The sequence below is a fragment of the Rhinopithecus roxellana genome, chromosome 11 (assembly GCF_007565055.1).
Source record: "Rhinopithecus roxellana isolate Shanxi Qingling chromosome 11, ASM756505v1, whole genome shotgun sequence".
Classification (NCBI taxonomy): Eukaryota; Metazoa; Chordata; class Mammalia; order Primates; family Cercopithecidae; genus Rhinopithecus; species Rhinopithecus roxellana.
The window spans coordinates 135,769,889-135,795,125 of NC_044559.1; the positions used below are offsets into that span (position 1 = coordinate 135,769,889).

At 46.0% G+C, this 25,237-nt stretch overlaps 1 protein-coding gene across 3 annotated transcripts in view; it reads right to left on the bottom strand.

Annotated features, from left to right (window-relative positions):
- Positions 1-14,166: 14,166 nt before the first annotated feature.
- COL13A1 (collagen type XIII alpha 1 chain) overlaps positions 14,167-25,237 on the bottom strand; it is a 164,750-nt gene continuing 153,679 nt past the window's right edge. For 2 of the 3 annotated variants that reach the window (XM_030940755.1, XM_030940754.1), the window contains 2 exons: positions 21,483-21,521; positions 19,313-19,772 (listed from right to left, as the gene is read on the bottom strand). In XM_030940755.1, coding sequence (XP_030796615.1) covers positions 19,770-19,772; positions 21,483-21,521 — 42 coding nt within the window. In that variant the 3' untranslated portion in view covers positions 19,313-19,769. Of the gene's footprint in view, positions 14,207-19,312; positions 19,773-21,482; positions 21,522-25,237 lie in introns of those variants that run through there. The other variant, XM_030940756.1, reaches the window with a different exon arrangement.

The following is a 25,237-nucleotide window of genomic DNA, read 5'->3' on the forward strand; positions in this document are numbered from 1 at the left end:
CACGGACCTGCCATCATGCCCAGCTAATTTTTATATTTTTCAGCAGGGTTTCACCATGTTGGCCAGACTGGTCTTGGCCATTATTTCTTTGTATATTCTTTCTGTCTGTTTCTCTTCCTTCTTCTCAGATTCCCAGTATGCATATGTTGGTATGCTTAATTTCCCATATGTCCCTGAGGCTTGTTTAGTTTTATTCATTGTCTTTTCTTTCTGTTCCTTAGACTGAATAACCTCAGTTGAATTATCTTCAAGTTTGCTGATTCCATCTTCTGTATGCTCATATGTGCTGTTTAACCCCTTTAGTGAAATTTTCAATTCAGTTGTTTTTTATTTCTTTTTTTTTCTTGAGACGGAGTCTTGCTCTGTCACCCAGGTTGGAGTGCAGTGGTGTGATCTTGGCTCACTGTAACCTCTGCCTCCCAGGTTCAAGTGATTCTCCTGCCTCAGTCATCCAAGCAGCTGGTACTACAGGCACCTGCCACCACTGTCAGCTAATTTTTGTATTTTTAGTAGAGATGGGGTTTCACCATGTTGGCCAGGCTGGTCGTGAACTAGCCTCAAGTGATCTGCCTGCCTTGGCCTCCCAAAGTGCTGCGATTACAGGTGTGAGCCACCGCACTTGGTCCAGTTGTATTTTCTTAATCTTAGAATTTCTAGTTGTTCCATTTTATAATTTCTATCAATTTATTCATATTGTCTATACAGTGAGATATTATTCTCTTATTTTCCTTCAGTTTTTACCCATGGATTACTTTTTTTTTTGGAACATATCTAAAATAGTGATTTTAATATCTTTGTCTAGTAAGTCCAACATCTGGCTTCCACAAAGGTAGTTCCTATTACCTGCTTTTTTCTTGTATGTAGGCTTTCTTTTTGCATATTTTAAAATTTTAATTGAAACAGAACACCATATAATATTAGGTGTCATCTCTGGGAATCAGATTCTTTCTTCCCCCTCCCCACTCCATGACTTGCTGTCCTTGCTGTTTGTTGTTATTATTGTTTTCTTTTGATAGTGACTTTTTTGAGGTAATTCTAGAATGTCTTTTTCATTATGTACGGTCACTGATGTCTCTGCTCAGTTAACTTAGACATTAGCTAATGATTACACAGAGATTTCCTCAAATGGCTAGAACAAATAAGTCTCTCATTCTGTACCAAGAGGCTCTGTATGCATATTGAGGCATGCCTTTAACACTCAGCCAGGGATGACAACTCTTGCTTAGTACTCACTTACTGTTTGTGTATGGCCTCAAGGTCAGCCAGAAGTAATAGCTAGGGCTTTCTCAGATCTTTCCTGAGCATGCCCACAGCCCTGTACATGCATATGTTTTTCTAGACTACTGTGAGTATGTTGGAGTTTTAAAAAAATCCCCATGGATATCTCATGTCTCAGATTTTCCCTTTAAACATTTTGGTTGGAATATTCTTTGTCCCAGCTGTTAGCCACCATCCAGGCAGCCACAATGTTAAATAGTCACTGCTGTCTGTTTCTGACAAATTCTCCTGGAGAAGAGGCTGTTTACACTGGGCTAACCCTGATCCGGGTCAAATAAGATAAGTCTTGTGAATGGGGTCTTCCAGGGAATGACCAGACAGGTTAAGTAATGATAATTCTCTGGAAGCATGGCCTTGAATGAGCTCCAACCTGGTTCTGCCTCCCACATAACCACCTTCCCTCCTGCACCCCACTTCCTGCTCAACCCAAGGGCGTCTGGCTGCCAGGCTGCTGGTTTCATAGTTTCAAGGCTACGGCTCAGCTGAGGAGGGTGCATGGAAATAGGCAAGTTAAAACTCCACAAAACTCTCTGTTCTTACCAAGTTTCAGCCAGTTTTCTTGAATAAATGTTCCCTGGATTGCTGTAAACCTTTCATTAATTCTAGAGTTCTGAAAAAGTCGATTCTGACAATTTTTGCCATTGTTTTTGTTGATTTTATGGAGGAGAGAATGTTCAGAACTCCTTACTCCTCCATTTGTGCTGAAGTCACCCTGAATACCTTTAAATTTTAGCACATGGTATCTTCTCTGTATGACCACAATTAATCAGTATTTCTCTCTTCCTCTTATTCAGAATAAGGAATAAACTAGGTATAATTTTACTTTCTCCTTCCCCAGGTCTCTGCTACTTTCCTTGCTGAAACTACTTGGGATTTTTGTTTCTTCTAGATTCTATCAATAAAACAACAATTATTTAGGCTTAGCTGCACATTTTACCAATTTCTATGGATATAATAGTTTCTTGTATCCCATGTCTTCTTATTTGCTCAAGTACATTTTCTAGCATTAATTTCAGTGAGAGTTTATGGCCAAAGAAATATGCTAAGTCCTGCAGTCTGAACATGTTTTTATTTTGTTATAATACTTAGTTGATAGCATATAGAATTTAGGTTCAAAATTTAGGTTCAGTGTGTATTTTCTAAGCACAAGAATATTCACTTATATAACATCACACCATATTCAAATGTTGTCAATTGCCCTACAATGAACTTTTTGTCCCTTTTTTTTTCTGGCCCTGAATGTATTTTCCATGTCTCTTTAATCTTTACTCTTTGTTATTCTGGATCAGTTCCTCATTGTTCTTTGTCTTTCATGACACTGATATTTTTGAAAAGTACAGGCCAATGTTTTTGCTGAATCTCTCTCCATTACATTGTATTTTCATATCCATTGTTGCCAGTGAGAATGAGGAGGTAGAGGAGCTGAACAAGAATGTATTTAAGTCGGCATAACCCATCCTCACTCTTCAAAAGCCAGGGAGATAAACAATCTACTTTTGGAATATCCAGTACCTAAACTCCTGAAGGCCTGTTCAAGCTCAGAATCCTTGGAGATGCCATTTAACAGCTTTTTTGGGGGAATTTACTGCTTTCTCAAATGAGGCATGAGTTAGGAAAGAGATCTCTATGTGACTGGAGTTATCCAAACCAATCTCTCTCCATTTCCACATTAAAATCTTACTTCTGAGAGGGTACACTGCCGTTTTCCAATCACACATACAGGCTGTCAACAGCTACTATAGTCACAACATATTAAAGACACCAATGGTCACAATATATCACCAGCTATCACTGTAAACCAGGATAGAATCAAAAAAGATTTAGAATTCAGTGTCTTCACGTTTATGAAGAAGAAGAGGCCTTGGGAGATGAAGGGCTGGTGAAGGCACATAACTTGTTAGTGCCACAGCCACATAACTTCTTAGGGTCACAGCCACATCTTGAATTAATATTCTGATTTATTATTTTAATGTGAAATGATCCAGCAATGCTAAGGAAATCACTGTATCCTTAGCAATGGCAAGAGTATAATGACCACATTAATTAAATTAATACTGAAAAAGTAGGGAGGGAGACGTAGTTCACCTCTCCAGGACTAGGATACTATGATTCTGCCAGCCCAGTTAAAAAGAGTGGGTGGATGATATGCATGAAGTATCATTGGATGGGCCTCTGTGAGGTCAGGAGGGCGACTGTATGGGGCTATATGAGGTCACAAGAGAGACTGCAATTTATTATTCTAAGAGCATCTTAGCTGTTGGCACATTGAATTAAGAGGCCAGTAGCAAAGATGTTCTTCCCAGTCAGCAGCCACAAATATGAAGGATTAGGGGTCTTTAATTCAGAGGAAAGACTCTAGTCATATAAACATAGAGATTTATTACTCACCCAGTGATGAGTGCTATGAAATACAGGGTCAACATCCTTCACTACATCTGCTTTTGATCAGCTCTGCAGAGTTAGTATTTACATCAAGAGTTCTTAGCCCCACGCTAAGTGGGGGTGGGGTAGGGGGTGGAGATAGTGAATAGACAGAGGAAAAGGGCTCAGAGAGTTCAGAGGTCAGAAGGTTAACACTCAAATACAGGGCTCCATCAATATCTGCCCAGGGGTTTTTCTGATTACACGTTTACCAGCCTAATATATGAGTGGAAAAGAATAATGTGTTTTAATGTCTGTGAAATAAGTCTAGGTATTAAATATGGCAGAGTATTGCTTTACAATTGTAGGAAAAAGTTCTATGCTTTAATGGAAAATGATGCCACATCTATAGCTTATCCTGGGGTATCAGGTTCTATACTGTTCATTGTCTGAGCTATTTTACAACCCTTTCTAACATGTAGGTAACTGATAGTTATATAAATTATATACTGTCTGATAGCGATAATTGACTTTGTTTCCATTTGCAGTTCATCTCAACCTTCTTTACTGCATATAATTTGTGCTTGTTTGATTTTTCCTTTAGACCGGTAAAAACATCTGTCTGGTTCCGTCATCATATGAGTCAAATAAAATCTTTAACATGTGTTCATTTTTATATCAGTGTAAGAGTATAGTTTTACCTTTTCCTGAACATTATCTTTTAGCAAAAATCCTTCCAAATCCTGATTGTTTGTGGAAAGATTCGGCCACTTGTTTTTCCTGTCTTTCCAAGATTTGGTTACCCAGATCAATTTTCTAGAGACTTTTAAACTAGAACTTTTAAACATCAATCATTTAAAACAAAACACAGCTGAAATTCTTTCTAATGCTATTTTCTGAATTGTTGGGTTAATTAATTGGAAATCACAGGACTGTGTATCTAAGATACCTTCCTGTTTTACCAATTCTGCATCAAGGATCTGATAGAAGTTCAGGGCTGGCAGTGAGGCAGTAAAAGCCAGGAAAGAGAAAGTGGAGAAGGTGCTTTTAAAGGCTCAGTGCTAGCATTTCACAGAAGGAAGGGCTCATGATCATGCTTAATGGAAGACTCAGACTTGGAACCCACTTCTTCAGGGACTTCCCAGTCCCATCCTGCTTCTCAGAAAAGGAGGAGAGATGGAAGCTTTTACTTTTATGACACAATTGTCCTCATCCACAGCCGAGATCCCCAAACTCTACAGTGCAATGCCTGTATTTCTGAGGGTCTCAGGGGAAGATGGAGGGCCTGTACGTGGCTGAGAGATGAAAGCACGAGTTCCCCTCCACCTGCCCTCCATGTCCCTCATCCTGAGCTGCAGGTGGAGGGGGTGGAAACACAGCTGCTGAGAAGGGCTATATTGTCTCTTTATCCCTAGCTGTTTTTCTCATGAGCTGGAGGGCCCATGATTTTGAATGACCCTGGATGAGTCACATAAATTCCCAGTCTCTCATCTATAAGATGTGAGGGGTGCAGATGATCTTTAAGGCTTCTTTCTACTCTGACATGGCAAGACTCCAAGGTTAAGCATTTTGGTCTGTGGAAGCGTGAAGTAAATTTCTAGTTATTGTGGCTTTCCTTTGAGTTGAATTGGTTCAGTTTGGTCATTTACAAAGGAAAAGAAGGCACTTCTCAGTTTGATGTATTTGTGTATGTGAGTTCCTTGGGTCCAAAGTAGAGTTTGCCTGGGACATTCCTTGGGATTCCTTCCCCTTTTGGATGGATTGCCAATTCCACATCATTTGATTACATTTCTGCCTGCAGAAAAGCCTTCATCATGGAATGTTAGGCACTGATGAAGAAATTTTGGTCAAACCAAGAACATATTCAGACTTAAGAATTTCGTTAAAATTTGTTGAAACTTATTTCTTCCCCAATGCTCTTAAAGGTCATAAGATCATTATGATGATTAATCATGGACCTTTAGAAGTACCAGTAGGAGAAGTTAACTTGACATTCAATTTCTGTTTGGTTTTGTCCCAAAACAGAATTCAAGCAAAATAAAATAATTAAACAAATTTCCTATATATAAAATTTTCATCCCTCAACCAATAGACATAATGACAGTTAAGACTTAGTAATTCCATGCCTTTGAGTACAGCTTTTTACTTCCAAAGCATTTTGCATCTATTACCTTATTGATTTTTAAAACAACAATGGCAGCTATTTTCAGTTTTAGATGAAGCTCTAAGAGGTTAACTGACTTAGTCAGGGCCCCACATCTGTTAATGAAAAAGTCAGAGCTAAAACTCACTCTCCTGACCCTTCATCTTTTCCTCTTATATGGCACCATCTTACTTCCATTAGTTAGGAATGAAGTTTCTCTTTAATCATGAAACTCTTTCCCTTCTGAAGGACAGTAAAGGTATATAATTTCTAAAAATCAAACAAACAAAAAACAAGATATAGATGATTTGTAATTTATTAGTTGGATCAACTTCCATTTTAGAAAAGACAGAAACAAAAAATATAGTTAATATTTACATTTTTTACAATGAAAAGTATTTACATCATAGAGAAGAAGTACAAAATGGCACATAAAACTCTAGGACAACACAAACAACAAGGACTACAATTTCAGCAAAAAATTATCTGTCCTTTTTTTTCCTTGTAAGTTGAAGTGTGTCAGGCTGTTGTCTAACCATTTTGCAAATTTAGCCAGTTCCTGCTTCATCTTTTTCATTTGATGGCTTTTTCAAAAGAGCCTTTATTTAGTGCAATTGATAATTGATCTTCCTACATCACTCGTTTGGGTTCACCTTTGATCTTTAGGATACCTATTACATTACTGTGGTTTAAGTCATTGGCCCCTGTGGTTCCCAGTGGGTAGGACCTCTTACTTAAAAGAGCAGTTGTGTTTATTTGCTAAAATCCTCCACATCTGGGCAGTAGCAAAGCTACATTTCAAAGAACAGGCTGATTTGTTCGGCTAAGTCTTTCCATATAGAATATTTGCGTTGCATTGTGAGTCTAGCCCTGTATTTATAGGACCAAGGCCCAGAAAGGCCGTCATTGCACCAGTGACAGAACTGGAACCAGAAACTAGGTCATCTGTCTCCCCATGCAGGGACCTCACCCTGGTGTCACACTGCCCAGGATGGATGTGTTCAGGTCAGGGAGAAAGGTCTCTTCTGAACTGAGACCACACTGCCTGTCTCTGTGTGTGCTGTCTCACTGGTGAGCAGGGCCTGGGTCAAAAAGTATTTCTAGAATTCCAGGTTGAAGTCTACCTGGAGGTGGAGAAGTGGAAAGCAAGAAATTTCAAACAGATGTGGCTATGGGCTAGCTGGATAGTCTGTCCCCCACTGCCAAAACACTTGAGGAGCCGTTTGTGAAGCTGTCTGCTCAGTAGGTTCTTAGCAAACCCTGGCCACTTGGACTGTTTTTCTTGCTATTCATTCTCAGCCTGGAAGTTAGCAAAATGGAGAGAAGATGCCACCATCAAGGGAAATATCTACCTTTGGCTTGGTATATTCAGGCATTGGCAAACCGAATCACAGGCAATTAAAAATTAAAGTCCGAAGTGGAAAGGACAGAGTAGTTCAGCAGAGAAACAAGTTTTGTTGAAATAGCACCTGTTAATTGGAAGAAAACCGTATCGGTAGCATTTAAGAGGACCAAATTTTAAGGTCAATATCTGTCCATCAGAGAGCTTACAGCTTAATTTAAGCAAAGCACTTTCCTATGTCTACATACACAAATAACTAAAATACTTTCAAAATACCCAAGGAGAATAAAAAAATAGAGTGTACCAGAAAAAAAATCCAACATTAAGAATGATAACAGAATCATGGTGATAATGATCACAATAAAAGTAGAGACAGAACTTGAAACACCAAAGTATGTTAAAAAGTATTTACATATAGGAAGTTAGAAACAGCACAACATATATAAAGTGAGTGCGAAGATTTAAACATTTCTGAATTATCTGAAGACTATGAGAAGGAAGAGAAACTCTGTTCTATAATTAAGCTAATTATGGAGATAAATATTGTACATTTAAATATTGTACACCAAATAACAAGGAAAAAAGTTTAAACAAAAGAGCTAAAGTATCAAATGTATAAAATCCAATTGCTTTAATAAACAGGCAAGATCATCCTGGGCTGTTGTGGAAGTTTGCAATGTTCAGTTGGGCAGAAAGGAAGTATTAAGAAGAAGGGAACCAGGTACCTTCCCTTAGTATTCTTTTCCCAGCAAAATGCTATTTTTACTAAATTGCTGAAATATGATATGAGATTCTGTACTCTTTCTTATAAAGAAAGCTCCCAAAATTATAGACTAATTCAAATTCCTTGGAGCCCCCTTTTTGGATTATCAACCAAAGAGGCCACGGGATGATTTTGTGCTTGGTGGAGTCTGGCGTAACAGACTAAAGTAGTTCTGGATTGTTGGAGAAAAACTGTGGTTGAAGGCACAGGTATTCTGCACAGGAGGGGTCCCTTTGGTCAGTACCAAGAGGCTGCATGTGAGGCCAGGGCCATGGGAGGCCCACAGAGACCACTATGCTCTGGGATTACTACCACCCAGTGGAATGCCACTCTGGGGTCGCCAGGTTCCGCAGAGGGCTTCTCCCTCCTATGGTCAGCAGCCTGGTGTGGACAGGCTGAGGGCCATGAGCACTGACGTTCAACACCGCGCGTATTTGAAGAAGCCTGTGTGAGTACTTCAGGACCTGGAAGGACACCCACACAAGGGGCTATTTCAGAAAACAGCTGGAGAAACCAGACTTCCTTGAGGGCTCCTCTCCAAGTGGGGAAGGACTTCTTTGGTTGATATTAATTTAATGTTTTAATAGGGAGACTGGAGGCTGTGTCCCAGTATAGAAGCAGCCTGGAGGCTGTGTCTTGGTATAGAAGCGGCCAGTTCCTGTGAGTTTGTGTGTCAGTTAACAGCATATTTTTTTTTTGCCAATTAATATAGTAGGACATTGCTCTGTTCTGTCTCTACCCCTGCTGGGTGACGGCTCATGTGACACCTCTTTTAACATGGTCCCTGCATAACCATATTCCCAGAGACATCATCACTCCATTCCACTTGAATCCTGCAGTAACACCACAGAAAACACAGGTGCCGATTTTCTCTTCAACACAATCTATAAACTCTTTTGGCAACAGAACCACTTAGAGATTGACATTTTTACACTGATCATTCCAGAGCGTATACACTGAACTCAAATGGCTTCGATGATGGAAACTCTGTAGACTCCTCATCATTCATGGGAAATATTGGTGGGGAATCTTCTCTCAGGGTCTTGGTTGGCCATGGAACCAGCTTGCTTACTTTTGGCTAAACCATAAACTAAAGAATTGCTTAAGAAAAGATGAGTTCTTCTATATTCTGCCATAAATACCAGGCACTCCGTTTCTCTGGATGTCTCATCGCTTATTGCGGATCTAATCCCAGATTCCAACAAGCCACGCACTGAAGGGAAGCCAAATGGATTCCCTCCCTGAAAGGAAAGAATATTTTTGGAAGCACTTGCTGGTCTTCTCAGCATGGGGAACTGTAGCCCTTCTTTGTTCACTGTAACTTTCTGCCTGGGTTTAGTGGGGAAAGGGTGGGTATCAACTCAAGCCTGAGCCAGAACATCTCTTTAAATCAACAAAATCCAATAGGCATAAGGAAAAGTGTGTATGACTTACTGAAATCAACAGAAAAGTTACTGAATGATAGAAGCACAAAGTAGGACACCTGGTCTTCCCCTTTAATTTTAAAGACCGGGAAGCGGAGTCCATCCCTTTGCATTGTAGTTGGCTGCTGCCCTCTCCTGAGCTGAGTGTGTCACAGGCTGAGTGTGCCGAGGAGTCTGCTGTGACATGTCGGACCTGAAACCAACAGGAAACCCTAGACACTTTGCTTATGACCATGAAGCCAAAAAACAAAAAAACCCCAAACATTTCTTTACCCGTAGGACCTAATAACAGTGTTTTATCAGACTTAAAACATAAACTAAAACTAAAAATTTTAAAAATGTGCATTTTTCCTCTGAAAGGGAACCTACTAAGATATATCTGTCAAAGAATCTATTTAAATGAAAGACACCAGGAGTGTTTGACAGGAAAACAAAACTGTCACACAGGTTGACAACAGTGTCGATGTTTTCTCCCTGGTTGTGGTTTTGCAGAGGTGAGCTACTGGTAGCGATCAGTGGGCGATGCTGAAAGAAGTGTCAGGAGGCCTTGGGGGCAGAGGGAACGGGCAGGGGGATAGGAATGGAGACGAAAAGAGATGGAGACAGGAACAGGGGAGGGAGCCAACGGGGTCTAAGGGTGAGGAGCTGATAAGAGAATATTCAAAAATAAATAAAACAGAACAAGGGGAGATGCAAGAGAAAGGCGTGAGGAATCATCAGGGGACACTGAAAGGAAACGGGACTGTGCTAGGGAGAGCTATGACCAAGGAACCATCAGAGCTGAAGGGCTGGGGTCAGATTCTGTGAGGGGTCCGAGTTTGCTCTGGAGCTTTGGAGGCCATTTGGTAACGTGCCAAAGAGCAGCAAGAAGGCAGAAGACTCTGAAGCTCTCCCACCATCTGCTTGGTACCACAAGGAGACGCGAGCCAGGGGCTCCCTAAGGATGTGAACATGGCACACACAGAGACGGTGACTGGCCCATCAGCCCAGGAAAGTGCCTGGGAGTTGGGAAATGACTTCTTTTTGATAAGAGGTACGAGGGTGGACAGGGGGCTATGCAGGGGTCAGGTTGGGCATGTATGTGGTTGGGAAACCTTAGGTGAGGAACTGGGAAGGCCTCACATTGGGGGTTTAGCACCAGATGGCCTCACCACGGGCACTTCGGTCCCAAAGGAGAGTTCAGGGGAAACAACTTTTTAAAAGTAATAGGAAATGTACAACAGTTAGCAAAATGAAGATACCTTGCCTTTACATTGAAACAGAAATGATAAAAAAAAAACTCCAGCAAACTATATGCAGATAAATGCTTTCTTCTTCCATACAAAAGACCCACTGCCTGCAGTATGGGCAGGTCCTTAGCAAAAATAACTACCACAAGAAAAAAAGTAATGAGTTCGTGCTTTCATCATCTAGGGATTACTCTGGAAAATCTTTTTTTCCTAGTGCCTAATCTGTGGAACCAGTTGGATCAGCTGTGACCGTCATTATGCAATTCTGAAAATTAGGTTCTGCCTTACTTTCATATATATATATATGTATTTTTTTTTTGAGACAGAGTCTCACTCTATTGCCCAGGCTACAGTGCAGTGGTGCAATCTTGGCTCACTGCAACCTCCGCCTCCTGTGTTCAAGGGATTCTCCTGCCTCAGCCTCCCGAGTAGCTGGGACTCCAGGTGCATGCCACCACACTTGGCTAATTTTTTGTACTTTTAGTAGAGACAGGGTTTCACCATGTTGGCCAGGCTGGTTTCAAACTCCTGACCTCAAGTGATCCACCGGTCTTGGCCTCCCAAAGTGCTGGGATTATAGGCATGAGCCACTGCGCCCAGCCTGACTTACTTTTAAAAGTATACGAAATCCTCCATTAACCGGACTGAAGTTTGCCACAAGACACAATGAAGTAGAACTTTTTCTACTGATATACTGAGGTAATGACGTTTAAACTTAAGACGTCAGATTGATCACATGGGGAGTCTGCCCAGCATGTCTCCAAGGGCACAGGGCGGCAGGAGAAAGAAGGAGGGAGGTGGGGGGCAGGACCAGGATGGAGGAAACATCACAGGCTAGAGCCCTCTGAAGAGAAAAAACCTCATTTAACCAACAATATGGGGAACTGGAATTTTAAAGCAAAAATAATTTGTTTTAAGTTGCTGACTTTTCTAGGAGAAAGGGAAAAAAATGCCTTATGAACATTTATGGACTTTAGTTTGAAAAAGCAACTTCCTAGATCCATCCTCATATCTTTACCCAAGGTGGCCACCATTTCCACATCTTCATTACTCAGTGTCCACAATGTTTGTCAGTCAGGCCTTCTTCATGCCTCCAAGGAGGGCCTCTTTCTTTGAACCTAATTGTACCAGAAATTTTAATGAACCATTCCTCAAGTGATTTCATTTAATTGAGGTTTGTCTATGAAAAGCAAGTTTTTTTTTTTTTTTTTTTTTTTTTTTTTTTTTCTGAACAACAAACACTAGCAATCACATTGTCTAGCCTTTGCACGGCTCTTTACCATGTTCCAAGTGCTTCCACGGAGATAGCCCTCACATCACCTGGGAGGTAGGTAGTGCCTGCCCCAGGTCACACATGAGGGACTGGAGGCTCAGAGCGTGGGAGGCACTTGCCTGTGGTCACTCTGCTAGCATGCTGCGGCCGGAGCAAGCACCCGATCTCCTTACTCCCATCCCAACCAGAGTGCTTTCCCACTGGCTGGGGGAGTTGCAGGCACATTTATTTTGGCAGACTTTGCAATAAAATGCTTCGTCTTTGGAATGAGTGGAGCGCAAGAAAAATGTCTCTTAGCAAAAGCAGTTTCACTGCATTTGTGATCTTGCAGTGAGCCCTTGGACCGGGCTGTGTCTTCTTAGCAGGTGGTCGCGATGGGTTTGTCTTCCTCGACTGTTGTAGGTTTAGAGTGGGGTGGTTTGCTGGCAGGAGATGAAGACCATTTGACTATATACAAATGTACAGGATCCTGTGAATCATCTGGAGTCCTCAAACCCATTCACATGTGTGTCGTTTTAAATAGGGATGCCTTTTATTTCTGCCATGCCCTGGGAAGGGCAGGAGGGTTGGGCGACTGGTTAACCTGGCTGTGAAAAATCTCTAAGTACCCACTGAGCCTCACATCACATCTGGATCACCATCTGGGTGCATTAGTTATGACTTTTGCCACATCCAGTCATGCACATGTGCCCTTGACCCTAATGGGGCCGCGATGGATCTGTGCAATTTGTTTGCAGCCCTGGACATACTGCTCCTCCCCATGTAATGAGGCTGCTGTTCCTACTTTACAATAAGCACCAAGGGAGGAGAGAGATGAGGTTATCAAGTGAGGATCAGGAGTGTACTTTAACCCACAAGCCTTGTGGGCCAGATACTATGAATGGGAGAAAATACTAAATTTGCTCTAAAGTATTTTCTTTACCCCACCAGGGCCGAGGAAAGATGCTGTTATGAATTTAAAGTCAGAATCCCAAAATTTAAAGTCGAATCACCAGAATGGCTTGGTAACCCTGGCGACCCAGCCTCTCCATCTTAAAATAGTCTCGGGGAAAATTTCCCTCCAAATGTTTGTTTATTGAAGATCTTTCTTTCCTTTGAATGTCCCCTGCCCTTCATTTCTGCCTTCCGCTGGCCTGTCTGTCCTGCCTTCGGTGAGAGTTGTCATTTGTGTTCTGATCATATCCCACTCCCTGAGGTACATGGAGATGAGAACAGGGGCTGTTCACCTTTGTTCTCCACACAATGTCCATCTGGCCCTGTGGACACCTGAGGTCATCGGTGAATGGATGCAGCTACAAGGCACCAGGAGGGATTGAGTTGTTGCCAGAGCTTGGCCTGGAAGGGCTGGAGGATGACGTGGGTATTGGGTCATTGTTACTGTGACCACCTGCTGTTTTGCCAGGTTGACATCTGCTGTCACAACCTAATGACTACCAGGGCCCTTCTTACTTGCAAAGTGTCCTGGATAGAACAAGAAAATATGGTCATTTTGTTCATTGAAGAAGCAGGCAGCAAGGTGGTTTGAGTGTCATGACAAAGCGAGATGTAAGGTGGTTAATTTCCAGCCACTGTCCCTTCAACAATTTTCCTAAAGGAAGAGGGCTTACTTTAGACCCTCCTGAAACTACATAGACTGCTGCCTCCATCCGTGTCAGTTTGGTACTGGCTGGGGCACCTCTGGGCACCAGACTAGATGTGTGAGGCTCCTGGTTCTGAGGACCAGCCCAGGAGCCCAGCATGGCCACCTGGTCTTGCTCCCGGGCTTCTCTCCTCCACTATGTTGCAGTTCCGTCCTTTCTAAGACAAACACTCCTTGCTTTTCCAGCTTGGTACATTCGTCCGCTTATGACAGTGGAAAGAGCCCAGGAAGTAACAGGGTTGATGGTGGCAGCACCGAAGGAAATTGAAGGAACTCTGTTGAGAAGACGTGGGAGAGGTGACAGCTGCCTAGCCTGCCTTGGGAGGAGGCTTTCCAAGTCAGAGCAGGATGGTGCTGACATCCCCTTCTGCAGAGAGGTTGCTCACAGAACCACAATTCTTCATGAGCAAGAGGAGTCCGAGAGTGCTCAAAATTGCAGCAACAGCAGAGGGCCCTGGCTGGGGCTGCAGCAGACACCTCAGCAGGCCATGAGAGCTGGAGGTGTGTGGATGCGGGGGCCTTGGCTTTCCTGGCTGAGCTCTAGCCCTTGGAGAGGACAGAGGCCCATCCATGCACTCCTGAGGCACAACACACTCTGATCATTCCCTCAAACCAGGTATCCCCTGGAAGGATTCGGCCGGCAACCCTCCGTCCGGGGCAGCTTCTCCACCTCCCTCCTCCAAGACAAGGTGCTTTCCCCAAGGCTCTGGGCTTGCTGGCTTCACTTCTTGGCGACTAACCAAGGACTCTGGCCCTTGAGGAGGTATAGAGAAGGGGCATTTGAGAAGGAAGCTCTCTGGTGATCGGCGCGTCCGGGGGTGCCTCCCTGACCAGGACATCCCCTGCCCCCAGCCACTGGCTGCCAGACTCCCAGCCCCTCAGAGTTGGGGGGTGCTATCTTTACCTTCTTCCTTCCATCACCATCCCACTTGTCCTCCCCTACCTGAGAAGTGAACGTGGCCCAGGCTCGAGCTCACTGGGAGGTTCTATCGAGGAAAGGAGCTTGAGCCCAGGGTGGGGACTGCCTGCATGCAGGACCAGCTCCTCCTTCTCTGCTTTGTAACACCCCTCCCAGCTGGCTCGGTCCTCTGCTCATTCTGTCCACACTGGCCACTGTAGGAGCTTCTGTCCTCAGCAATCCTGCCCTAGCTGGCTGCACCCCTCACTTAGCACTTAGCACACTTGTCCCTGATGGGTGTGCTCCTGGTGGTTCTGGTGAAGCTCCTGGAGGGTGGATGAGTGTGCTCTTTGGTGTGCTCTGGTGAGACTCCTGGAGGAGCTGGGTCTTACAGTCCTAGGGGCTCTTCCCTCTCCTTCCCAGCCTGGCAGGAAGCACAGTGTCTGCACACAGCAGCTGCTTAACGAAGCTGGCTGATAACTCAGCAGGTGGTAGATGTGTATGAGCCCCCATCAATGACTGGATTGTAGGGGAAACACTGAGCTAGGTCCCTCCTGAGCCTGGGAGTAAGAAAGTTCCTGTCCTTTAAGAGTTCACTATCAAAAATGGAAGAGCCCCTTTGCACACTCTCATATAAAGTGGAGGAAGAAAAGAACACTGAGTTCTAGACAGTTGCAGGGAGGAGAGACTCCACCAACTGAGGAGCCCAGAACTGTCTTTCCAGGGTCATGGGATCTGAGCTGGGCCTTGAAAGGAGGCAGATAAGAAGCAATGGCATCTGCAGGTAAGGGCCTGGCTCGGGCAAGCGTGTGGAGGGACAGCAGAGTGCATGCGCAGGGTGAGTGGCAGGCCTTGGAAAGGAGGTGGGCCCGCTGGGGAAGGCCCTGGGGGTGCAGGGGGCCGTGGCCCTCTACCTTCTTCTGACTCTCCTTCCACAGGTGCTTGGCTATTCTCAGAGATGAACTTTTCTAGCAGACAGAGTGGTCACTTTGCATGTGAACTGCACTGAATTCTGCCTGAGTGGCTAAAACATGGCTCCCCTCCCTGCACCATCCTCCCGCTTCCTTCACCGCAGTGAGGGGCATCCTGCTTCAGCGACCCCTTGGGAGTTCTGCTCCTTTGAGAGGTGAACAGCTGTTCCTGCCCTTGCTTTCCTTCTCTGCTCCACATCTTGGTGTGGTGTCCTCTTTTCTGAACACTCACAGGGAGCCTGCTCTTTTTTTTTTTGAAATGATGTGGAGTCTTGGGTGCTCGACGTCTCAAGCTGGCTGACAATGTGTCCAAATCCAGGGCAAGAGGAGAGACATGCTGGGGGAGTGTGTGGGGTGGTGTATGGGAGGGACACAGAGGGCCTGAAAGGAGGGAGGTGGGTGGGCCTCCCCATGCCAGTGCAGTGTCCCTGAACGTTTGTAGGGGCTTGGGGATTCCCGCATGTGTCAGGTGGCCAGTGCTGTATTGCTTTCTCTCTGATACATCCTCAGCGTTGAGACCAATGTGAGAAACAACCCCTACAGCTGTTCTTGCCCCAAGGCAAGCTGACCCCACTCACCCTACTCCTGGATGGCACAGGCCTACTCCGAGTTTTGTTATTTGGGGTTACAAAGCACACACATGCCACACACAGTTTTGCAAAACCAATGCCATGCATAATACTGTCACAGCCAAATAACTCTAGGTGGTGCGGGGCACGGAGTACTCCAGCCTCCACAATCCTTCCAGGAGGTGACCTGCCTGTGGGGCCAGAGGGCCTCAGGGTGTCGGAGCTGGAGAGTTTTATGGAGGTCACCCATGTCCAACTTCTTCACTTGACGCTTGGGGAAACTGAGACCTGGAGTAAGGTGCCCAAGGCAGCACAGCAAGGTAATGGTAGAGAAAGAACTAGAAGCTGAGCCTCTGAACTTGTTGGCCAGTACCCTCCTCCTCTTGTGGGCTAACGGCAACCCTTCCCAGCTCCATCCTATCCCATTCTGCCAGGTGAAGGCAGGGCCGGGGAAGGGAGGCCAGCACTGGGTGGGGCTGAGATGGGGCATGTGTGGAAGGAGCCTCCTCTTCCCTCAGCAAGCTGTGGCTTCCCTTGGCCCACATAACCACAACTACATAAATCTCAGCCTTGGGGAGAGGCACCATTTGGGCCCAGATGACCCGGTCACACTGTCACCCATGGGGTACTGGCTCATTCTTTGCAGGTATCCAGGTGGACAATGCTGGGCATGTGTCCTGCTGTGCCAGAGCACAGAGCCACAGGCACTGGAACGAGAGAGGAACCACAGGACACAAATGGCCTTAAGACCCAGCGCCTTACAATTTACAAAGAACTTTCACCAACATGCTCAGTGGGCAGGGCTGGGTGCACCTCTGGCTCCCTGGGCAGGCAGTTTTCACCAGGAGGTGCCGCAAGTCCCCCAAAACAGAGAGCATGTCTTTCTCCTCTGCGAGCCCTCTGTGGCCCCTGTCCATAGGGCTGGCCTTTCCCTGGTCCCTCCTGCAACGTACCTGCATCTCCCATTCCATCACTGGATTGTTCCTTCTTGCCTAGTTGTCCTGGTCTGCTGGGCGTTAGTATGGACTCCCAGCTATGTGCAAACCCTTTGACCACGTGTCTTTTTACTTCTCATCTCCCTGTACTGCATTTGACACACAGCCAAGATTTAAGTGGAGAGGCTTGGGGGCAGAGGCCTGAAGTCAGGAGCCCGGGGTGCAGTCCAGTGACAGGGTGGGGTCCTGGCTGAGTACTATGGCAGCAACAACCGTGTGGGGAGACAATGTGTTTACACACACAGGGCTAAACCTCGGGGGGCTGCAACCCACTGGGCAGGGCGGTGTGGGCTCTGAAATCAGGCCGAGCCTTTTTTTTTTTTTTTTTTTCTGTGACCACTAGGTGGCCTGAAGTGATGTGTGTGACCCTGCCTCAGTTATGGCCAGGACCTTCCCCATCTCCTGGGCTTCCCAGCCACTGCTGTCTCCTCTCTACGTAGTTTTCCTTGACTCTGACTTTTAAACTTCTCTTTACACACATTTCTATTTTATTACATAGATTCTTGTGACTTTGAATCCTTTGTGGCAGTAGCTGAAGTGTCATAAGTAAATGAATAACCCCAGGACTGTAACAAAAGAGGTTTCTTTGCCCATTTACCCAGGATATTCAGCTAACACCGGATCTCCCCTTTCCGGGTTCCAGTGAATGTTCTGCTCTATTCTGAGATCATCAGTGAGCTGTGATTTCCCTGGCCAGAGCCTGAAAGGGAATCAGGGAGGGGGTTAGAAGAATGGGGTCACACCCTGATTGCTCGGGACCTCGCCTGGGAGGGGAGGAGTGTGGCCTGGAGATGGAGACACCCGAGGGTGACTGTGAATTCTAAGGGGCAGAGGATGTGGGCTGGGCTGCATTATGACTTTTGGGGGCCCTGGCAGTTTTACCTTCCTCCATTAAAAAAAATATAAAAAATTATATTTTACAATTATGCTGGTAGAAAGACAAAAAACAATCCTGGCTGGATTCATTGTTATATATTCACTTTTTTTCCCCCTAAATTTGAAAAGGTTAAGAATTAAAATATTTTTGTGTACTCCGTGGCTGCTGGAGAAGTTGTCCCTGGGCTACAGGGCCATGAGAATCTGGCCCAAGGCAAGAAGCATCCCTGGGTTCAGATGAGCCCTCTTTGTGTCCACAGAGGTCAACTCAACTCTTGTTCACTACTGCATGGCTTCACTTTTCTTTTTTCTTTCCTTCTTCTTCTTCTTCTTTTTTTTTTTCTTTTAAGGCAGGGTCTCACTCTGTTGCCCAGGCTGGAGTGCAGGGGTGCAATCATAGCTCACTGCAGCCTCAGACTCCTGGGCTCAAGCAAACTTCCCACCTCAGCCTCCGGAGTGGCTGGGACTACAGGCGAGTGCCACCACACTTAGCTAAATTTTGAAAAATGTTTTTGTAGAGATGAGGGTCTCACTGTGTTGCCCAGACTCGCTTCACTTTTCAAATGAGGAACTTGGCCAAGACTTAGAGGAGGAAGTTGTCCAAGTTTTAAGCTAACCTAGTGACGTTTAGAGTAAGAATGTCGGTATAGGTGTTTTGGGTCTGAGCTGCATGTGATTTCATTACCATGAGCGCTTGTGAGTGTGACCTCATCCCCACACATGGCAGGGGCTGTCTAATGACTGTGAAGCCCACTAATTTAGAGTTTTGTGTGACGACATGTGGACAGAGTCTGAGGTTAAATTTCCCCTTGCATTGTCTAGGAAGAAAGGATGTATAAAGAAAATGCAAAATGTAAACCAGATGGGGATGTATGTAAACTACTGGAGGAATTTGTTGTTTTCAAGCTTTTAGAAGCATGAATTTATGTTGTCAAACAGTTAACAACAAACCTGTATGCTACACCGTAGGTAAGACTTAACTAGTCACTAAAACTAGTTTCCTGAGACCTTTTCTAAGCAATGCACTAAATATGGAAAGCAATACAACATTATTTCTTAAAAAAATAAAAACAACTTCAGATTGGCCCAGCCCAAGCCCCGATCTAGGCATGTTTTCTGAATGCCCTTTGCTGGAGTGGAACAGCAGATGAGGCAAAGATCCTTCAAATGCTAGTTGTGAGTGAACCCACAAACTCATATCAAGTCAACAGCCATGATTAGCAATAGCTGGTACTAGGGACTGTCGCTCAAAACAAAACAAAGCAAAACAAACAAGGAAAAACCTACCATAACCCAACAGCAAGAGCAAATGGCTCCTTTGAAACTCTGGGGGCCCTTAGCACAACTGAACCTAAATGCTCACACAGCAAGCACTGTGATAAACTTGGGATCTGTAACAACATACATTGCTCAATAAAGTCCCCCTCCCTCCCTTTGTTGAACTTCACATTTCAAAACCTTACTCCATACTTCTGAGAACCCCTACTTCTGGGAATTCCTGCTTTCACAGGAGAGAATGTATTTCATATAATGATTAATCAGGATCATGAATTGCCATGTTTCATTTTTTTAATAATGAAAATGCATAAGGGTTTAAAATACTCTTAGACACACCTAGCTTAGCAAATATCATGGACCTTTGCATTTATGTGAATTCACACATGAGCTAGCCAGCACCTCAGTTCTGGCTGGCCCCCTTTGGCACCAGGACACAATAATTTATTAAGCTTCAATACTTAATAAGTGTGCACAAATGTCATGCAGACATTACGACCATACTCACAAACAAAAAGTGTATTAGAGACACAGGTTTATACAAAACATCTTGTAAACAAAAGGGAAAAGGGAAGAGGTTGATATTTTCTGTACAAAATATGCAGGTGTTTCTTTCTTTTTTAATAATCTGTAAGATGCATCATCCTTCTGGCATTTTTAAAAAGTGAAAACTGTATAAAAATAAATATTCTATGTACAAACACACACACAGGCCAATCCAAGGTTAGAGGCATCACTGCAAAACAAAAACAAAACAATGTTCTGTTAGTTTCAGTGGGTCTGCAGAGGTTTATTTTCTTTGCAGGAAGGGAGATAAATCTTGTCCTAGGTTGGGTGGGACTTCTGGACAGGGGAACTGTGGGAACCCTGAGCCCCTAGGTGGAAGAAGCTGGTGGCTACCTTAGCTCCCTGAAGGGAGGAAACCAAGTTCACCTCTCTGTGAATCCCCTTTGTGGTCACTAGAGGGCACTCTCCTTCTCTGCTGCCTTTGGAGGCCTGATTGTTGTAACCCCTGCCTTGTCCCAGATTGGACTTAAGGTGTAAATGAGTAGTCTTGAAGCTCTCTGGTTGCTTCTCCAAGACATTGCAGCTCTTGGTAGTGGCTGTTCTTCCCCTGCTAATCTCAACCATTTCTATCTCCTAACCATTGGCAGCAACCTTAAGAGGAAATTTTTTTTAGGGGGCAAGGGTCCAGAGGTCTTATGACACCTGTGACCTGCCTTTGTGGTGCTTTAACTAGGTCTAGGTGGAGCTTGGCAGGAGGACGAGGCCAGGCTCCAGGGACGGATTCTGGGGAGGCATCTCTCTTGCGTGTTGAGCTCTTCCTTCTTGGGTTAGGGGGCGCTTCAGATATCCGGGCAAGTAGGTGGTCAGCGTTGGCCTGGGGTCTTGGTGATTTCACCACTTTTACCCAACCCAGTGCACTAATGAGATTCTGGCATCTTAGTACAGGGGAGTTTGTTCATCTCATTGTAAGTATGACTCTGCTGTCACTGGAATAGGACTGGATTCGTTGAGCACAGATTCTTGAACAGGTTGGAGTCTCCAACCCTTTATGAGGATGAACCTTGAGACAATGATGGTGGGGGTTGGTGAGAAGACTTGGAGTGAGAGGCAGGGTGAAGGGAGACGGTAAGGGGCAGCATAGCGACTGCCACCATTGCTGGGGACCAAGGCGGGGCTTCTGGATTAGTTAGCAAGCAGATGGCCCCTGTCAGCCTGGGCAGCCCTGTGATCTGGGGAGCCATAGTTGATTGGGGTGATCACAGGCAAGGACACAGTCCTGTGATGTCAGACTGCTCTAATGATGGCAAATGCCAAGGCCAGTGTGAATCATTGTCGGTAGGAACTCTGGGAGCCCAGGAGAGATTGAGCTGCAGGTCACAGTGTTGTGGCATGAAACTCTGCCAGCTTAAATGCAAGAGGAGTGGTAAAGTGGTGAGTAGCACAGCCCCTATGAACTTACACTGTAGCTGCATGTGACCGTAGCCAATGGGAAGCTCACAGTATGGCCTTAGCCAATGGGAAGATCACAGTGGCATGTGAATTCAGAGTGTAAGCAACTGAGATGTCCTACATCTAAGACATGTCATCATGTGGCATAAACGACCTCAGAGGGACTCTATGAGTGATGATCTGGAACTCCTTGGGGAATTTCCTTGGGGGAAAGACACTAAGTACATTGAACACACAAAGCATAAAGATGTCACCTGTGTGGCTGCATGGACATTCCGCGTACGGTTTGCTGATGTTCTAAGAAGCATTTTTAAATGTTCTTTAACAGCATGCAGTGTATGGGATGTTTAATGGGCACCCTGCCTTTGAGACAGTGACTTTTTGACCTGTGTCTTTCTGCCTCATCTGTAGCAAGGCAGAATGGAAATTGTGGAAGCTTTATGGCACTGTTGAGAATGGAGCCCCGATGCAAACTGATGGGAAGCCTTACCTTGTTCCAGCAGCCTTGGACTGGCAAGCCATCTTCGCCCTGCAAGAAGAAAGGAAGGCAGAGGGCTCAGACTCCCTGCAGTGGTCCACCAAGCGGGCAGGACTGGGGTAACGAGGGCCACACACATTTTGGCAGCTGATCAGGATGTGGTCCACCCACTCTTACCTATTTCTTTGCTCTACTCCAGGTCAGAACCCCAGAAGGAGGTGGAAACAAATCCGTCTATTTTCCTATTGGCTAAGGTCACATGCAGCTACAGTGCAAGGCCAATAGGGGCTGTCCTAGCCTGTGGGATGAGCAAGCAGAGATGTCCTTGTGTGCCATGAAGGAACAGTCTCTGCTGGGGCCCTATGGAGTGCTGGCTGCTCACAGGCAAGCCACTCAGCACAAGAGGGCCTCAGTTTCCTCCTCCATAAAACCTTGGCAAGGGCAGTTGCTTGAAGTGACCTCTAAGGGCCTTCCCAGCCTTCTTATTCTCTTATTTGTCTCTCTTCCTAAGCAGAGGGAGGAGGACATGTGGACAGTCCTTCTTTGATGATCAATCCTGGGGTGGGGTGAGGAGCATGAAGGGACAGGCAACCTCCTGAGTATTGCAGCACGGCCCTGAGATGTCTTTGGCAAGAAGACAAGTGTTCCTGGCGAAGCCTTAGACCTTGCTGGGAATTTGGGGGTGAAGTGCAGTAGCAACATGGGAATCGACTGCACACTGTCGGTCTCCTTTGTTGGTAGCAACCATGCAGCCCCTTTAGCCTCAAGATGTTCGTGTTCTGCCCTCGGTGATACAAACCTTCCTGAATTTTCTTGGGCCCTCATATCCTCTCCTTGCTGGCATACCCTGTAGGGAATCTAGAAATCTAGAGACCAGGTGGGGAAGGCGAGGCTGGGCCAAGGGCAAAGATCTAGTTTTCAGCCCAAGTCTGCTAGACAGGTAGGGTAGACAAGGAGATGGACACGGGGCTTCAGGAGACCAGAGCAAGTGCTCAGTCTTGAGGCCACTTCTGGAATGAGAGTCCTCTGCTGTCCCGGTCTAACGACATCCACTCACGCCAGGGACTGAAACCTCTCATCACCTGGCATTGGGCAGGGATTGGTCCCAATATGGAGGGCCTAGTAAGTCTGGTTATCTTGTAGTAAAAGTCATGAGTAGTAGCTACCCCCGCCCCCCTAGTCCATAATAACACAGAGGAGGAGGCAGAGTGAGAAACAACAAGGGGAAGACACTTCCCCCAGTAAACTTAATAGAAAAATGACACATTGATATGGGATGCTATGGAAGAAAATGCCATTTTACATAGAGAGTCAAATTAGGGTGACCTTCATTTTCCCCTCTGGGTTGGGGAGGGGATTGCAAGGGGAGGTGGTGCATTCCACAGTTTCAGGGTGACCCTGTGCCCTTCCCCAGCCTGCCACGGTGCGGTATGACACACATCACGTGGATGCTGGGAGGGAGAGGAGCCTCTGCGGGCCAGAGCGGCATTCCCATTGGTGTGTGGATGGTGGCAGCGGGGTATGGAGGGCAGGGCAGGCAGAGAATGAAAAGTAATGTATGGTGAGAAACAGAGAGGCCAAGGCAGCTGCTGGCAGAACTAAAGGTGCCTAGATTGCAGGAGAGGGGATTGTGGCCGAGGGAAGACCTGGCTGGTGCTCAAGGGAGCCTCTGTGGGCCAGAGCGGCATTCCCATTGGTGTGTGGATGGTGGGAAGTCCCGGTTGATAAAGGTGGCTGTGCAGGCTGCAAGTGCGGGGTTTGGCAGGACCAGCAGGGAGAGGAAGCATGCTACCCGCCTGCTTGCTCTGCACTCTCCTTCTGTTGCCTATGCTCCTCTGAAAAAGTCCCTACTGCCCTTCAAGGGGCTCTATGGCCCCCTGTCAGGGTCACACAGCATAATTTCTTATATCTTTTCCTCTTTTGTTCAAAGAGAATTCCTGCGTGACCCCAGGGCGGGGATGCGAGGCCCCAAATTCTCCTATTGCTGGTATGATAAAATAGCTCGTGAACTCCAAACCTATTGGGGAAATTTGGGGAGAGCAGTAACCCCTTGAGCCTTGGAGTGAAGTGTTCCCTTCAGCTTCTTTTGCAGTAAGAGGATCAGCATGGAGGCCTAGCCTGTCCATGCCTAGAGAGGGACCGGGCAGGCAGGAATAAACTGTTACCACTTCGCCTGGGACGTGCTTGGAAGAGGGCCCTTAGCTGTCTCCCTGCCTCCTCCTTAACTGCACTCTCGACCTTTCCATCTCTCCCAGACTCTTCAGTAAGAAGCCATCCGACCATGAAAGAAAGGGACAAGGAAGGGTCTGGTAATGTCTTTGGAGATTTAAGCAAAAAGGACAAACCCTTTAGGATCCAAAAACCTAATCCTGGACCATCCCCTAGTTCTGATGATGTCACCTGGGCAGTGACACATGACCCAACCTGGAAGGATAGGCAGGTGGCCCCTCCTCCACCTCACTTCTAGCGCTTCTCAGTCTACGCTGTAATCATACCATTCTGTCCCCCAAATCATGCGATGGAGGGGGCAGGGGACACAGGGCTGACTCAGGCATCTCATTCACATGTTTTGCTAGGTGTTCAGCCCGTGTGTTCTGAACTAACTGCACTGCCTGAAGGAAAAGAAGTAAGTCATGGTTCTGAGAACCAGTCCCAGAGAATCCACTTTCCTAGCTGGTCTCTGGTGGCAGCTTTGTCTAGAATCAGCTTGGAGATGAGTATCAGAGCCAGCAAAGCCAACTTCAGGGTGGGAGGTCTGGCTCGTATCAGGTGGATGTGCTTTAGAAGTAGCTGCAGCAGGAAGCCAGGCAACATCCTGGTAAACTTTGCATGCAAAAGGGTGGCATGGCTGGGAGCCCCCAGAGTACTAGCCAAGGCGGGGTGACCCTGGGCATTTACAGAGTGAAGAAGCGAGAAGCGGATACTGGGGGGGATGGAGGAGGAGTGTGGAGGGTGGCTGGGGAGGCACGCAGTATGAATCACACATGTGGGGAAGCCCAAATCGGCCATGCAGGCAAGCAAGGGCAATGCCATACCAATGGGCATGGGGCATCCAGTCCGTCCAGCCCTGGTAACCCCGGCTCCCCTTTCTCTCCTTTAAAACCTCGGTGTCCCTGTTCACAAAACCAACCACGATGATTATTCAGGTCGAGGCTGGCCCGCTCCAACCATGGAGTGGAGAGGCCCAGTCCTACCCTGGCCAGGATGCAGGACCCTTGAGGCATCTACAAACAGGGGCTAAATCCCAGGTGATCCCCCACCTCCCAAATCCAGCTTTTGTGCTCTCTTTGTGCTCTGGAGAGTTCAGCTTTGCACACGTACAACCTGCCTCCTCTCCATTGATCCCATTCTCTTTATAGACTCACTCAGTGTAAACACAGACAAACTTCAACTTTAGTGCATCATAATTTTTTAGAACCTTCAAATGGATTGAAAGGCACTCGAGAAACCCAGCAGATGTGCCTCATCATTAATTGTTGGCTCTTTTGAGAAGGTTTCCCATGGGGTGTCTGACTACCGATTCCGGTCTGCAGCTTTAAAGGTTTTAGCTGGATGGCTGGTGAGTGTTGGTAGCTTGTGCGTTAGAAGCCCCTCATCTGACTTTGTTCTGCCCAGTTTTGACATCAGTGGCCCTGAGGAGACGCTAACTCTGGTGTCCTGCATCCTGACCAAGTGAGGATTCAGACAGCTTGAACTACCGGCCCACAGAGATGGCCATGAAACGAAGAAGGCAAATCCGTGGCTCACAAATGCTACACTGGCTTCCA